Consider the following 14330-nt stretch of genomic DNA (forward strand, 5'->3'; position numbering starts at 1 on the left):
AAGCTCACCTGTTCTTCTTCTTACAGTACACCAGCAAGTTGTCAAAGAGGAAGAAGATACGTTCCTGGATGTTCCCCGCAGAGATCTTCAGCAGAACTCCCTGCATGAGCATCTCCGTACAGCTGTCTGTGATGTTGGAGCCCTAAGAGTGGAAAATAGAGCAAAACAAAAAAATTATTAAAAGTTACGTGGCAGAAATAAAATTTAATTGAAAACTTTTTTATCTAAATGCTTTCTTCATCAAAATAAAATAAATTAATCTTAGTCCAGCTATCTGTGATGTTAGAGTCAATGTTATTTTAGTACCATTGATGGGTTTATAGTTTTTGTTAATATTTTGAATTAGATTTAATTGGCATATTTTCTGTTTTCACTTTAATTTTAGTAAAAGTTTTTGTAATTTTATTGGTTTTATTTTTTTATATGTCTATATCAGAGATGCCCAAACCAGGGCCCGTGGGCCAAAGTTGGCCCATGTTGATCTTTGATTTGGCCCACCATATCACAAAAATTTCATAGGAAAAATAACATAGTCTACATAGTTTCTATTTATTTTATTTTTTTATTAGTTTCTCTGCATCAGAAATAAATGTTTTTTCTTTAATAAATAAAATCAAATAAAAAAGATGAATTTCTGTTCAGCTGTCTGTGATGATGTAAGGACAATAGAGAAGATATTTCCAGAACTATCACTAGTAATTTCTAAAAATGTTCTCCTGTGTCCTACGGCTGCCATATTAAGTGTTATAACTTCTTCCATTCATTTGTTTGTGCAAGTGGTCCATCCCTTATACTGCTCTGTCCCACACTTTGTCTTGTTTCCCAGAGTGCTCTTGGTCAGTAGAGTCTCATGAACACTGCTTCATAAGACCTGCTGTGAAGGACACACAGCTGTGCAGGAGGTCAACAACAATGAGCAACAAGCCGCTTCCAGCCGTGTGACTGCCAGTGAGAACAGACAACCTCTTCCTCTTCCCCCAAATCCAGAACACATATTAACGCAGTGATGTATTTCACATTTAATAGGAGCTGAAGTTCATGATTATGAAGCAAATCTAGGATTCTTTGCTTTCGTTGTGCGTGTGCATCCCGTCAAAAGCCTTGTTTCCTGGACATGAAGTAACAGGAAAGCAAAAGGCCAGTGATGAAGCACAGAAGGCTAAAACAGATTTGGAAACTGCTTCCAAAAGGTCACAGAGTACTTCATAAAAGTGGTTTTGGAATGGTCACTGCACTGCACTCGAACAGTGTGTACGACTAAATGGTACACTGAAATTTCCCCATAATATGCATTGTTGTCCTCTGAGAAACTTAAAGTGACAGCTCTGGCCACACAGACCAAATGTATATAATTTCTCGCCTACCAGAAGGGTGTGACGGCTCAGATATGTGTTACAGACAGAAACAATCTCGCAGCGAAATTGTAGATCTTAAAACAAAATTCAGTCATCATTTTCGAAACCCATGTCTGTCTGTTATAAAACATTCCACTATATTTCCCTCGTAAAATCTGACCGCCTGTTTTTCATTCTGCGGTATGTTTTTACAGTGGTTGATGTGGACATAGAAACCTGGCTAGGATCATTTCAACACGCACCCTGAATGCTAAAACAACATGGCCTTTGCGAAATTTCTTTTTAAAACACAAGGACACGTGCAAGGCTGCTAAGATCAAATGCAAAAGTCCACTCAAAAGTAAAAATAGTTGCGATCATTGCTGTTTAATCTTGAACTTATTAGGACTGCTTACAAATTCATTTACTTGCATTCTTGAATACGATATGGCTCAGTGACTCATGAAGCAGATGGGTAAACAGATTCAAAAGGATGTAAGCATAAATGCTGTCCTCTGTATCGCCATCTGCAAAATATGGTTAAAAATAGATCTAGCGCCTGCTGTGAAGCGTTCATTCTGAGATTAGACAATGTTGAGGCTAAATCTGAGTGAAACAGGAAGTTGTACGTGAGACAGTTAAATTCAACACTCAGCAGAGAGACTTTCGTGGTTAACACATTGACCACAACAGTTAACTCACTCTAGTGCCACCATGCCAAAGTGACTCACACCTACCACAGTGTCCTATCAACAACACCCACACTCACAAAACCCAGACTTTTGGGCTCTGTTGAATCACCAATAAATAAACAAATAAATAATTAAAATAAATAAAAATGCAGTGCCATTATTTACTCTATCTACATAATTTTCTTTCTTCTGTGCAACATAAAACTAGCCATACAATGAAATTGAATGGTGACCAGGGTCTGTTAAACTCCATGACAAAGAAAACACCCTAAAAGCATTGTAAACATAGTCCATTAGATTCCTACATCCCAAATGTTCCGACATCATACGCTAGGCTTTTGTGAGAAAAATACTCATAGTTACACCAAGTTCAACATCTGTGCTTCCAAACATTAACGGTTTTCATGTAATAAATTTGAATATGTGCATATGCAAATGAGACTAATCCAAAGTTCTGTCATGAAACTTTAGATGGCGCAGTCTGATAGGTTCCAACTCAATCTGATATAGTGACATCATTATTCACATGGCGCAGCTGATTTTTGTTTTTGTTTTTTTCACATCAGCAGCCAATGAGCTGCTGCTCAACATTCAGATACTCGGCTATTGCTTGCTTTAGCAGTTGCGGCGCGCTTCATAAACCCACCACCTCCCCAGCTCCACCTGTATAGATCTGCTACAGGGTGATTTCATGTATGTTGTATATGCGGGTTATTTCATGTTATATGTTCAGCAGAAGTATTTCTTACATGCTCAAAACAGCAAGTGCTCTGCCACAGCAGCAGCAGTGTATCAGATCTATTCCGCCAAGACCAAACATATTAACATTGTCATGTACATTATCATGCTAAACTCTATGAGAGTTGTTATGACAAATTGTGATGTTATGATAAATAAGCTAAAATTCTAAAGTTTGGGGTCTAAAGATTATTTGAAAGAAGTCTCTTATGTCCACAAATCTGCATTTATTTGATAAAAATAAAGTAAAAGCAAAATTTTAAAATAAAAATTGTATTTAAATATATTTTTTAAATGTAATTTATTCCCGTGATATCAAAGCTGAGCAGAGATTATTCCACTCTTTGGTGTCACATGATCCTTCAGAAAAAATCTAATATGCTGATTTGATACTAAAGAAACATTTATTTTTATCAATGTTGTGGTACTTAACATTTTTGTGGAACCTGCAATACATTTTTTGAGGATTCTTTGATTAGAGAGTTCAAAAGACAAACATTTATTTGAAACAGAAAACTTTTGTAACAATGTAAAGGTCTTTACTTTAATTTTTAATTAAATTTCATGCATCCTTGCTAAATAAAAGTATTATTTTAAGAGATAGCGGAACTGTTTGGTTACCCATATTCTTCAGAATATCTTCTATGTTCAACAGAGGAAAGAAACTCGTACAGGTTTGGTACAACTTGAGGGTGAATAAATTATGACAGAATATTCAGTTTTAGGTGAACTACCACTTTAGTTTCTATCAGAATAAAACCAGACCCAAACCTTTGAATGGTAGTATATATATATTACATATATTAATAATATAAATGATTATCATAAACATTTTGCTAAGCTCTCCTTTGTCTTTTATTGAAGAAAAGCCATATGGATGCATATATCATGACAATTTTCTTTTTGTTTTTTTTGAACTACCACTTAAAGGGGTCATCGGATTCCAATTTTCCACAAGTTGATTCTTTAGGGTCTTAATGAAAAGTCTATAACATACTTTGGTTAAAATCTCTCAATGGTAGTGTAAAAAACACCTTTTTTACCCTGTCAAAATCAGCTCTGTTTTCAGCATGCTGTTCGAGTCCATGTTGCTTTAAATGCTAATGAGCTCTGCTCACCCCGCCCTTCTCTTCCGTGGGGTGATGAGCAGGCTGTAAACTTCAGCCATGAAACTGGGTAACTAGCATGTTATTAGGAAAGGCGATTTGCAAAGATTCATAAAAAACCCTTATCCTCACTTCTTCTGTAGATGAAGCAGGATCACGAATGATTCGCGTAAACATAGACGCATTTAGGCAGATCGGGAATCGGCGCATTCCCTTCAAAACAAAAAGTAACGTTAATCCTCTGCGTCTTCAGCGGCTCAGATGTCGGGAGTAAATGACGACTGCTATGTTCATTATTACATCCAACAACAAAACACCTCAATCGCTTAATCGGAGATGTTCTTGTCTTCCCCTGCACCGGAGTCGACACAATGGCGGACTGATGACAGCTCACTCGGGGCGGGTCTAAGGTAAGACGGCCTTGTCAATCAACTATCGTGGGAGTGGCCTGTGCAGAACTACGTCATTCTGACAGGAATCTCAGAACAGCCGGATTTGAGAAAGGGGATTTTAAAATAGGGATTTAAAAAAAAAAACACTGGGTGGATTTTTATCACTATAGGATGGATGTGTACACACACTTCCAGCACACATTTATGTTCAAACAACTTGTAAAGTGAATTTTGCATCCGATGATCCCTATACTAACTATAGTAGTCACTCCATTGTCTAAACTAATTCATGTTCTGGTCGACTTTTACATCCTAATGAGTTTGAGTTCACCATGTCTGTGTCTATTATTTCACCTCTTTCTATATTTCCCTAAAGCCACCAAGCGCCCCGCTCACATAAAACCTCACTGGACAGGTCCGTTACATAAACCCCAAGCACAGAACCCACACTGCCCACACAATCACCGCCATTGTTACCCTTGGCCAGCAGCCCCATGCCCAGTCACACGTTATTAAGAGGGAAGTCTGGAGCATAAATGAGTTTCAAACTGCAGTCGATGGTACCTGCTGGTTACTTGATGGGATGGGGGCAGAACACATGTTAGATATAGTTTGTGGTTAGTTTATAGAGCACTTTTGAAAGTATTTCTGCTCTAATCTGCCACCTGGCACAGAACCCACACTGCCCACACAATCACCGCCATTGTTACCCTTGGCCAGCAGCCCCATGCCCAGTCACACGTTATTAAGAGGGAAGTCTGGAGCATAAATGAGTTTCAAACTGCAGTCGATGGTACCTGCTGGTTACTTGATGGGATGGGGCAGAACACATGTTAGATATAGTTTGTGGTTAGTTTATAGAGCACTTTTGAAAGTATTTCTGCTCTAATCTGCCATCTAAATATGAATAATGGCTGAGTTAATCTCGTGCTATGGTTAAGTGGTTGCTACCGTACAAAGTGGGTCTAATTAAAGGCATTGATGCAAACAGCAGACAGTGCTGGTGTAGTCTAAAGAGCACTCAGCTGAGCTGGAGGGTGGAGGGAGGGTTTGTACGGAGGCTGAGAGAATGGACGAACAAAAGCATGAAGTTCAATTAGGGCTAAAGATTTTAGGGTTTCAATATTTTACATCAAAGACACTGGCAAAATTAAGAATGGAGTTTTGAGGGTTGGTGATGGTGCCTCTTATCTTCTGATGTCAAACTAACTCAGGTGAAGAAGATTAGTCAATATGATTGTTTTTTAATACGTTTTATTTAGTAAGCATTAAACGGATCAAAAGGGAAGACAAAGACATCTATAATGTAACAATTTTTTTTTATTTTAAATAAATGCTGTTCTGTCATGACAACACTTGCAGAGTGTTAAGCATGGTAATGTTAATGTGTTTGGTCTTGACGGAATAGATCTTCTATGCAGCTGCTGCTGCCAGACTTCCTACTGCCAATACATCTACAGACATGCAGCTGTGGGCATGTAAGACATACTGCTGCTGCACAAAAAACATGAAATTAACCCCTCATATATATCATATATGGAATCACCCCGTAGCAGATCTATACAGGTGGAGCTGGGGAAGGTGGAAGTTTCTGAACTGCGCCAGCAAGCACTAGCCAAGTAATTGTATGTAGAGCAGCAGCTCATTGGCTGCTGATACAAAAAAAACAATCAGCTGTGCCAAGTGAATGAAGATGTGATTATATCAGATTGAGTTAAAACCTATTGGCCTGCACCATCATGACAGAGTTTCATTAACTTTTTGAACTTTCTATTCATCAAATAATCCTGAAAAAAAGTATCATGGTTTCCACAAAAATATTAAGCAGCACAACAGTTTTCAACATTGATAATAATAAGAAATGTTTCTTGAGCAGCAAATCAGCATATTAGAATGATTTATGAAGAATCATGTGACACTGAAGACTGGAGTAATGATGCTGAAAATTCTACTTTGAATCACAGGAATAAATTACATATTAACATATATTAAAATAGAAAAGTTTTAATTTAAATTGTAATAATATTTTACAATATTGCTGTTTTACTGTAGTTTTGATTAGCCTTCGTAAGCATAAGATACTTAAAACTTAAAAAGTCTATGGGATTTTTGCACATTTAAGCATCTGTCAAGAGAAATCATAAGTCTGATTGCTTAGAAAAGTAAAAACACATCTCTTCATCAAGCCACATGATTTAAACATCCCCTTTCTCAAATCAGGCTGTTCTGAGATTCCTGTCAGAATGACGTAGTTCTGCAAAGGCCGCTCCCATGATAGTTGATTGACAAGGCCGTCTTACCTTAGACCCGCCCTGAGTTAGCTGTCATCAGTCCGCCATTGTGTCGACTCCGGTGCAGGGGAGACAGGGATGTCTCTGATTAAGCGATTGAGGTGTTTTGTTGTTAGATGTAATAATGAACATAGCAGTCGTTAGTTACTCCCGACATCTGAGCCGCTGAAAACGCAGAGGATTAATGTTACGTTCGTTTTTGAAGGGAATGCGCCGATCCCCGATCTGCGTTAATGCGTCTATGTTCGCGCGAATCATTTGTGATTCAGCTTCATCTACAGAAGTAGTGAGTATAAGGGTTTTTTATGAACCTCTGCAAATCGCGTTTCCTAATAATGTGCTAGTTAGCAAGTTTTGCGGCTAAAGTTCACAGTCTGCTCGTCACTCCACGGAAGAGAGGGGTGGGGTCAGCAGAGCTCATTAGCATTTAAAGCAACATTCAACAAAACGGCTTGCTCTGAAAGGAGCTGTTTTTGGCATGGTAAAATTGAGGTGTTTTGTTGTTAGATGTAATAATGAACATAGCAGTCGTTAGTTACTCCCGACATCTGAGCCGCTGAAAACGCAGAGGATTAATGTTACGTTCGTTTTTGAAGGGAATGCGCCGATCCCCGATCTGCCTTAATGCGTCTATGTTCGCGCGAATCATTTGTGATTCAGCTTCATCTACAGAAGTAGTGAGTATAAGGGTTTTTTAAAGGGCTGAAGTTCACAGTCTGCTCGTCACTCCACGGAAGAGAGGGGTGGGGTCAGCAGAGCTCATTAGCATTTAAAGCAACATTCAACAAAACGGCTTGCTCTGAAAGGAGCTGTTTTTGGCATGGTAAAAAGGGTGTTTTTTTTACACTACCATTGAGAAATTTTAACCAAAGTATGTTATAGACTTTCATTAAGACCCTAAAGAATCATATCAACTTGTGGAAAATGGGCATCCGATGACCCCTTTAATAATGTTTAAAACAGTTGTAAAGCTTGAAATTTATGTGGAAACCATGGTACGTTTTCATGATTCTTTGATGAATAGAAAGTTCAAAAGAACAGTGTTTATTTGAAATGACATTATTGAAGGTCTTTGCTGTCAATTTAATGCATTCTTGCTGAATAAAAGTATTAAAATTATTAAGATATCTTTCTTGTCTGTAACTCAAACTTTGCAGGATGAGTTACACACCAAACCCTAATAGATAAGGGTGAGCGTGATATGACCAAGTACAACATGTCCCTGGATCAACATCCTTGTTGATCCTGGAACATCATTCCAATAAACCAATCAGAACTGAGAGATAACTTTTCTGGAAATGTCAGTTTTAGCCTTACAATCAGGATTAGGTGCTTCTACACCCTTGTTAATCAGCTATAATTTCCCTCTGATTTTAGAAATAAATTATGGGTAAGGTTAGGTTTAGGGGTAGGGATTGGGTTAAGTCTGTGTTTTTGGACAGTAATGTTGATCCAGGAACATGTCTTACTTGGCAAAATCACGGCGACCAATAGATAAGGGTTAAGAGTTTGTTCAAATCACCAAGTTTGCCATAGTAAGTACCACTAATAGTTTAGAAACAACAGAACTCATGACGTGTGTATGTTTATGTGTGTGTTTACCTCCCAGCCCTCAATATGAGACTGCCAGTCTTCCAGCACCTCCAGCTTCTCCATCTGCCTTTTGGCCTCATTAATACTGGAGCAAACGGCTTTCATCACCTGCAGTGACTCCTGCACCATCAAGTAGTCGTTGTGTTTCTTTGGGGTTCTTTTGAGCAGCTCCTAAACATCCACAGAGAACAAAAACATCAAGTGTTACATGCAAAGAAAGTGGTATAATTACAACAAAACATGATTGTATCGTGAATATGTACGACGTGAACTTAACTTTGAAACAAAGCTTGACATTGACTGATGGAATTACCAAATGTTTTTTGAAGAATTATGGCTAAAACTGTGTTTGTGGTATGTTCAATGTTCTTGCTACTGCAAGATGGGGTGTGTTGAGGAAGATGCTAATCTCTAAACCAAGTCTAAACACAAGTGTTCTGCCTCATCAGTTTAATTCTGCCGCTCACATTTACATGTCTAAGATATCTGAGCAACCACAGATGCCTATCGCTGGTATTTAGCGAGAGGGGCCACGGCGGCTCCGACTGTGAGAAGCTCAGTGAATACACCAGAAATGATGGTCTTATTACATGAACTATCGCTTGTGGGTGTTTACAGTAAATGGTTTAAATATCAATGTTTTGGGTTCAAGAACAGCCACGAAACATTAGCAGTGGGCCTGGCAATAGATGAAACTCACAGTGTAAATAATGGCTTGTAAAATCGTTGCTGATTTTACATGTAAATGTACAGTATAATTTGTAACACTCTGACCTTCTACCAAAAACATTTGGAGTTTAGTGTTTTACTGATTTGTATTTGAGCTGTGAGGGTGACAAAATTTCGAGGTCACTGTTTAGTCCTATTTTGAGTAAAAGCACAGTTTGTTTAAGCATATTTCATGAGTTAAATATATTCTGAAACACAGAATAAAAACTTAAATGAGAACTTTGAAAAAGAACACTGATCAAAATAATTTAAGAATTATTTTAACCTCCCAGTTATTGGTGTTAGTCTGGCACCTGGTGCTAATTTCTTTAATTATCTGACAAACCCTATTTAATGGCAGCCCTACTTTCCAGTTTTCTCTGACTTTGCCAGATGGTGAGCAGCCATAGCAAGAGAAGTTGGTCATTCCAAATCTGTGATTTCTAGAATCTTGTATCTTTACAATGTCACTTAGTCATTCAAGACCCCCAAAACGGCTGGTCGTCTACGGAAGACAAATGCACGAGAGGACAGGATTATGCGGAGAATCTCAATGGGCAATCGGTTCAACACTGCAGCTGGAATTGCTTGCCAGTTCAGTGCTGAACAGGGTCTCGGGCATACAGTGTGTTGACGTTTAAGAGACGTCTGACTGAAAGAGCACTCAGCAGTGACCAAACCTCTCATCAGCAGAAAAAATGAAAAAGCTAAGCTGAGGAGAACTGGTCCAAAGTTCAGTGATGAAAGCAAATCTAATTTATTTCGGTCAGATGGGGAAAATTATATTCGTCATCAAACTGGGGTAAGACTGAACCCAGAGTGCGTAAAGAAGTCAGTGAAAGTTGGAGGAGGAAGTGTCATGATTTGGGAGATGTTTTTTTGCAGTAGGATTTGGGCATCTTCTACAGCTAATGCAAATGCTTATAAGAACCTCCTTCAGCAACATCTTCCCTGCAAGCATCTCCCAATCAGCCTGCAGATTTCTTGCAAGACAATGCCTCTGTCACACAGCAAAACAGGTAAAGCAGGTCCTTGAAGCTAAAAACATTGAAATAATGAAATGGCCGGGCCAGAGTTCTGATCTAAACCCAATTCAAAATCTCTGGAAAATCCTTGGTGACAAAGTTATGGCCAAGAAACCACTACAGTCACCGAACTGTGGGAGAGAGTGGAAGAAGAGTGGACCAAGACCAAACTAGTGATGCCCTATGACCGCAGATGTGCTGAAGTCATTCAAAGCAATGGTCTCTACAATTCCTACTCATTTTTGACTGCTGTAACCTTCAGATACTTTAGTTGCAATCTTTCTTCGTGGTACAATCATTGCTGTTCTCTAATTTTGATCACTGTCTTTTTCCACAAAATAACGATGAAGATTACATTATTTATAAAAACATGAGAATAAAAGACCAGGGACACACATGAGAGACACATGCCGGAGAGATTAGAAACCCACTTGTGCTTGTGTGAATACCTCAGCTTGATAATATCTTACCCTTACTGCATGTCGGACCAGTCTAAAGAAGAAAAACTGTCATTTCTAAACAGTACGTGGAGAACCGTTAGATTAGTGTGCTGGTGATGACATTTCTCATGAATGTGCAGATGTGTATCTGCTGCTCGCTGTGAGGAAACGCTTTCTTTCTCAGATATTATCTTCATCCTCAGACAAATATGGCTGGTTTATTTGGTGTTAACAGCTCTAACTTGTAGATTCCGCCTTTAAGTGTTTATGTAGAAATAAAAGAGTTCCATTTTTGCTGTACTGAAGCAAAAATTATGTTTTTGCCTTCTCAACCTATGATGTCTTGTTCACATCCTGTTCCCATTCCTTTGCTGTCTGTTGTAAGATCTTGGCTGTAATATAAAAGAGGAGTTGAAAGTCCAATAGAATAGTTCAGATTTATCTGTCAGATCCTTTTATGGTAATGATATATTATCTGCAGGACATAAATTGGTCTGAACAGGTTTCAAATTGTATTGCTTTGTGCAACAGGGGGAATGAATACTTGACCTTCTGTTTCCACACGAAAGCCCAGAGGAACATGTTTTTGCTCAGAGAGGCTTCTCAGTTATGTTTCACGTAATTGTCAACTTTGTCTCAGATGTTTCTCCTAGAATTCCTTAGGAGATCATGTGGTCTTGGAAAATTGAATGAAAGATCTCAGACTTTTGATTATACACTATATTAGCAAATCTAAACTTAGAGACAAAAGTCTCTAAATTTAATCTTACTACTGTGTGGTAGAAACAAAGGGATCTCATTTGTCATTTTTCTTTTCTATGAGGACTGTTAAGATCAATTCACACAACTGACACAGACCAGCGCTGACAGCTGACAGAGTACAGTACATAATTTCTCAGACTTTTTAAGATCCAACAAATGCCGATTCAACGCGTTAAATCAGCGAAAACAAGCGCCGAATAATGGCATCAGATACAAACGGGTAACACACTGATCAGACAAAATTCGACAAATGTGTCTGTTGCCTTCGTTGGCATTTGCTGGTGCGGTGTGAATTGACCTTTAAAGAGAAATTTAGTTGTCTGGGGTGCAAAAAATGACATACAGTCCAGCAACAAGTGTCTTACCAGCATAAGCGTGCGTACTGTCCTGATCTTATTGAGCTCCAGCAGAAGCCTCTGGGCTTTCTCATGATTCCCACAGTACTCGTCGTAAATCTGAAACCTTCCTCTCTGAGCCACAAAAACACACAAAGACACAGCCAGTCACATACAGGTGGTCAGCTCTGGTAAGCTCTTTTAAAGCTGCATATGACTAACTATTTCTGAGATTTCACTCCTCATGCCCTTCAGCGTCTCTGAGGTTTTACCCAGAGGCAGAAGGAAGACTGCCAGATTGAATGCTAGCACAACAAAGTAGTGCCTTCATCCCAAAACCACAACACAGCATTGTCATTCAAAGCACCCTTGCAGTGTTCTACCCTCACAAATATAAAACTGAAATTTATATTTAATTAAAATTTTTAATTTTTTATACTGTGTGTATTGTATCCATTTAAAAAAACGCCTCAAACCAGTCTAAGCTTGTTACTTTACCAGCCTCAACTGTTGGCAGATTTTGGAGGGGTTTTGGTCACTTTTCAGCCTGTCAGGCTGAGAGTCCGGCTTAAACCAGCTAAGACCAGCTTAAACCGAGAAGGTTTTTTTTTTCAGCAGGGATGTGGGATGTGTGTAATACAGTGAGAATAAGAGAGAGTGGCAGACAGAGACTTACAAAGTGCAGGAAGCAGCGTCCCACTTCATGATACGGGTTGGGGTCGGGCTGCAGAAGCTCTTCAACCATGGACAGGAAGTCCTTGTGCACAGACAGGATCTCTTCCAGGTTAGAAAACAGCACCTGTGGGCGAATGCATGGAAAGACTGACTTATTGACTGAGAAACATTGTCTGGATCTGGAAAACCAACAATGTGCTGCAAAAACTGAGGAGGAAAATGACTAAAAATGTCTGGAAGTGACTGTAACAGTCCATGCAACTCTCCTTAAAATATATGAATATTTTTAGATTGGACAGAAAAATATCAAACTAATATCTAACTTTAAATAAATATAGCATAAAAAACTGGTAGGTGTCAATGTATTAAACAATAGAAATATAGTTAAAACTTAAGACAATTATTAAGACATTTAGTGTGATATTTCATACCTAATACAATCACAGTCAGACATTTTAAATGTCTCTTAAGTGTCCCAAAACCTTTTGCGACCACTCTATATTAAGATAAGCCAGCTGTGTGCTATATAATCCAGATATTCAATAACTCTGACCTCTGAATGACCTTTGCAGAGCGAGAATCCCACACAAATGTCCTCAAACACTAATGTTCAGACATGCTCTAAAACATGCAAACAGCAGTCTGAGCTTGTTTACATGACTGAGTGTTCAAGCACTCACCGTTCTGTCCCACTGAGTATGCATTGAGTTTACTGTCACGCACCACTAACCATGCTGAATATTTATTGTTTACAACCGTTTGGTTCAGCCAAGCACCTACCCTTAAAGAAATAGTTCCCATTTTGCAAATCATAAATATGCAAATTTTGTAAATTTGCTCACTCTCATGTCTGACATATCATAATTCATCACAAGACATAAAGGAACTTGATTCTTGATGTCACTGATGTCAAACCTGGTGCAACGTTGCTAAGTGAGAACTACGGAAACATATAACAACCTAAATTATGGTCTGTTCCTCACACAAATATATTTATGACAGTAAAAGGCTTACAATATAGTGCACAAGTCGTATGCAGTGTTATTTTAGTATTATTTATGTATTATTATAATTTTTAATATGTTAAATTAGCTTTTTTATTTTTATAATTTTATATTATTTCATATTTTAATTATGTCATGCGTGTTTCTCATTTTTATTAGTTTTTGCTGTTTAAAAAAGAAAATTCTATATCCACCTTATTCCTAAACGCGGAAGTAATTCTATGGGCGAGACTTCCGGTTCATTAGCCGTTATAGGGAAATAACGAGAAGAATAACAACGTGCAGTAAACAGTAAAACTGTTTGCATTACAAACCAGTTTGTTCATAATTAAGATAATACATTAAAATAATAAGGTAAGACACACCAATCTGTAGTATCAAGCAGCAAAAGATTGTTTTTGTACAGCTAAAAATAGTTGGAAGTAGTGTTGTCAAAAGACCCGGTACTTCGGTACCAAGTCGGTACTAAAAAAAATGAAAACGTTACGGTACCAGGTTTTTTTAAGTACCTGTGGTACAGAGTACCCGGGCAACCCGGTTCTTGATGCGCTATCCGAAAGCTATCCTCTTCATAAAAGCACTGAGACATGGTGACCTCAAAAGGAGGAAGCATCAAACTAACTAACAAAATACTTTAAAGACCGACACCTGGATCAAATGAAAGAGTTCAAGCAGGTGAGTATCATTTTAATTTTTAATATTTAGATCTTCTGTTATGAATATTATTCCATATTTTAATTTGAATGTCGGATTTAAATAAACATCGCAGTTAGCGTAGTTAATCGTTAGCATACGTGCGGCTGTTTCCCATACATTGATTTATTTGTGGCACAATATTAAAACTGACCGCCACATATATTTTCCAAAAGGCTTTGACTTCTTAAATAAACATGAGCACAGCACATTTCAAAATCGAAACCTGGTGTGCGTGTTTTTATATCACTGTATTTCTGAAGGAATCCGACTGTCTTCAGAAAATTGTGGATGTCATTTTACCGTATTGACGCGAATATAAGACAATGTTTTTTCTTGGAAATACATCTGAAAAAATGCGGTCGTCTTATATTCAGGGTCTAGACTTTGACATGTCAATAATACACCCACAACAATAGGTGGCGCCAAATACGCATAAAACGTGAAAACGTAATGTAATGCGTGTTGTAAAGATCGCGAATAAAAACAAAAGAAGCAGAAAACCTTACAGCTGCATGAATCGTGACTGTCACGTTAGCCTG

At 38.2% G+C, this 14330-nt stretch overlaps 2 protein-coding genes across 2 annotated transcripts in view; one reads left to right on the forward strand and one right to left on the reverse strand.

The window, feature by feature from the left end:
* Positions 1–12939, reverse strand: part of LOC107566194 (phosphatidylinositol 3,4,5-trisphosphate-dependent Rac exchanger 2 protein-like) — a 116026-nt gene extending 103087 nt beyond the window's left edge. Inside the window, exons 1-5 of the mRNA XM_016251566.1 lie at positions 12934–12939; positions 12093–12215; positions 11330–11551; positions 8156–8317; positions 9–142 (exon numbers count right to left, since the gene is read on the reverse strand). Coding sequence (XP_016107052.1) covers positions 9–142; positions 8156–8317; positions 11330–11551; positions 12093–12215; positions 12934–12939 — 647 coding nt within the window. The remainder of the gene's footprint in view (positions 1–8; positions 143–8155; positions 8318–11329; positions 11552–12092; positions 12216–12933) is intronic.
* Positions 12940–13985: 1046 nt separating this feature from the next.
* LOC107566195 (tumor necrosis factor receptor superfamily member 16-like) overlaps positions 13986–14330 on the forward strand; it is an 8180-nt gene continuing 7835 nt past the window's right edge. Inside the window, exon 1 of the mRNA XM_016251567.1 lies at positions 13986–14019. Coding sequence (XP_016107053.1) covers positions 13986–14019 — 34 coding nt within the window. The remainder of the gene's footprint in view (positions 14020–14330) is intronic.

Source organism: Sinocyclocheilus grahami, unplaced genomic scaffold (genome assembly GCF_001515645.1).
Source record: "Sinocyclocheilus grahami isolate Dianchi unplaced genomic scaffold, SAMN03320097.WGS_v1.1 scaffold1055.1, whole genome shotgun sequence".
Taxonomy (NCBI): Eukaryota; Metazoa; Chordata; class Actinopteri; order Cypriniformes; family Cyprinidae; genus Sinocyclocheilus; species Sinocyclocheilus grahami.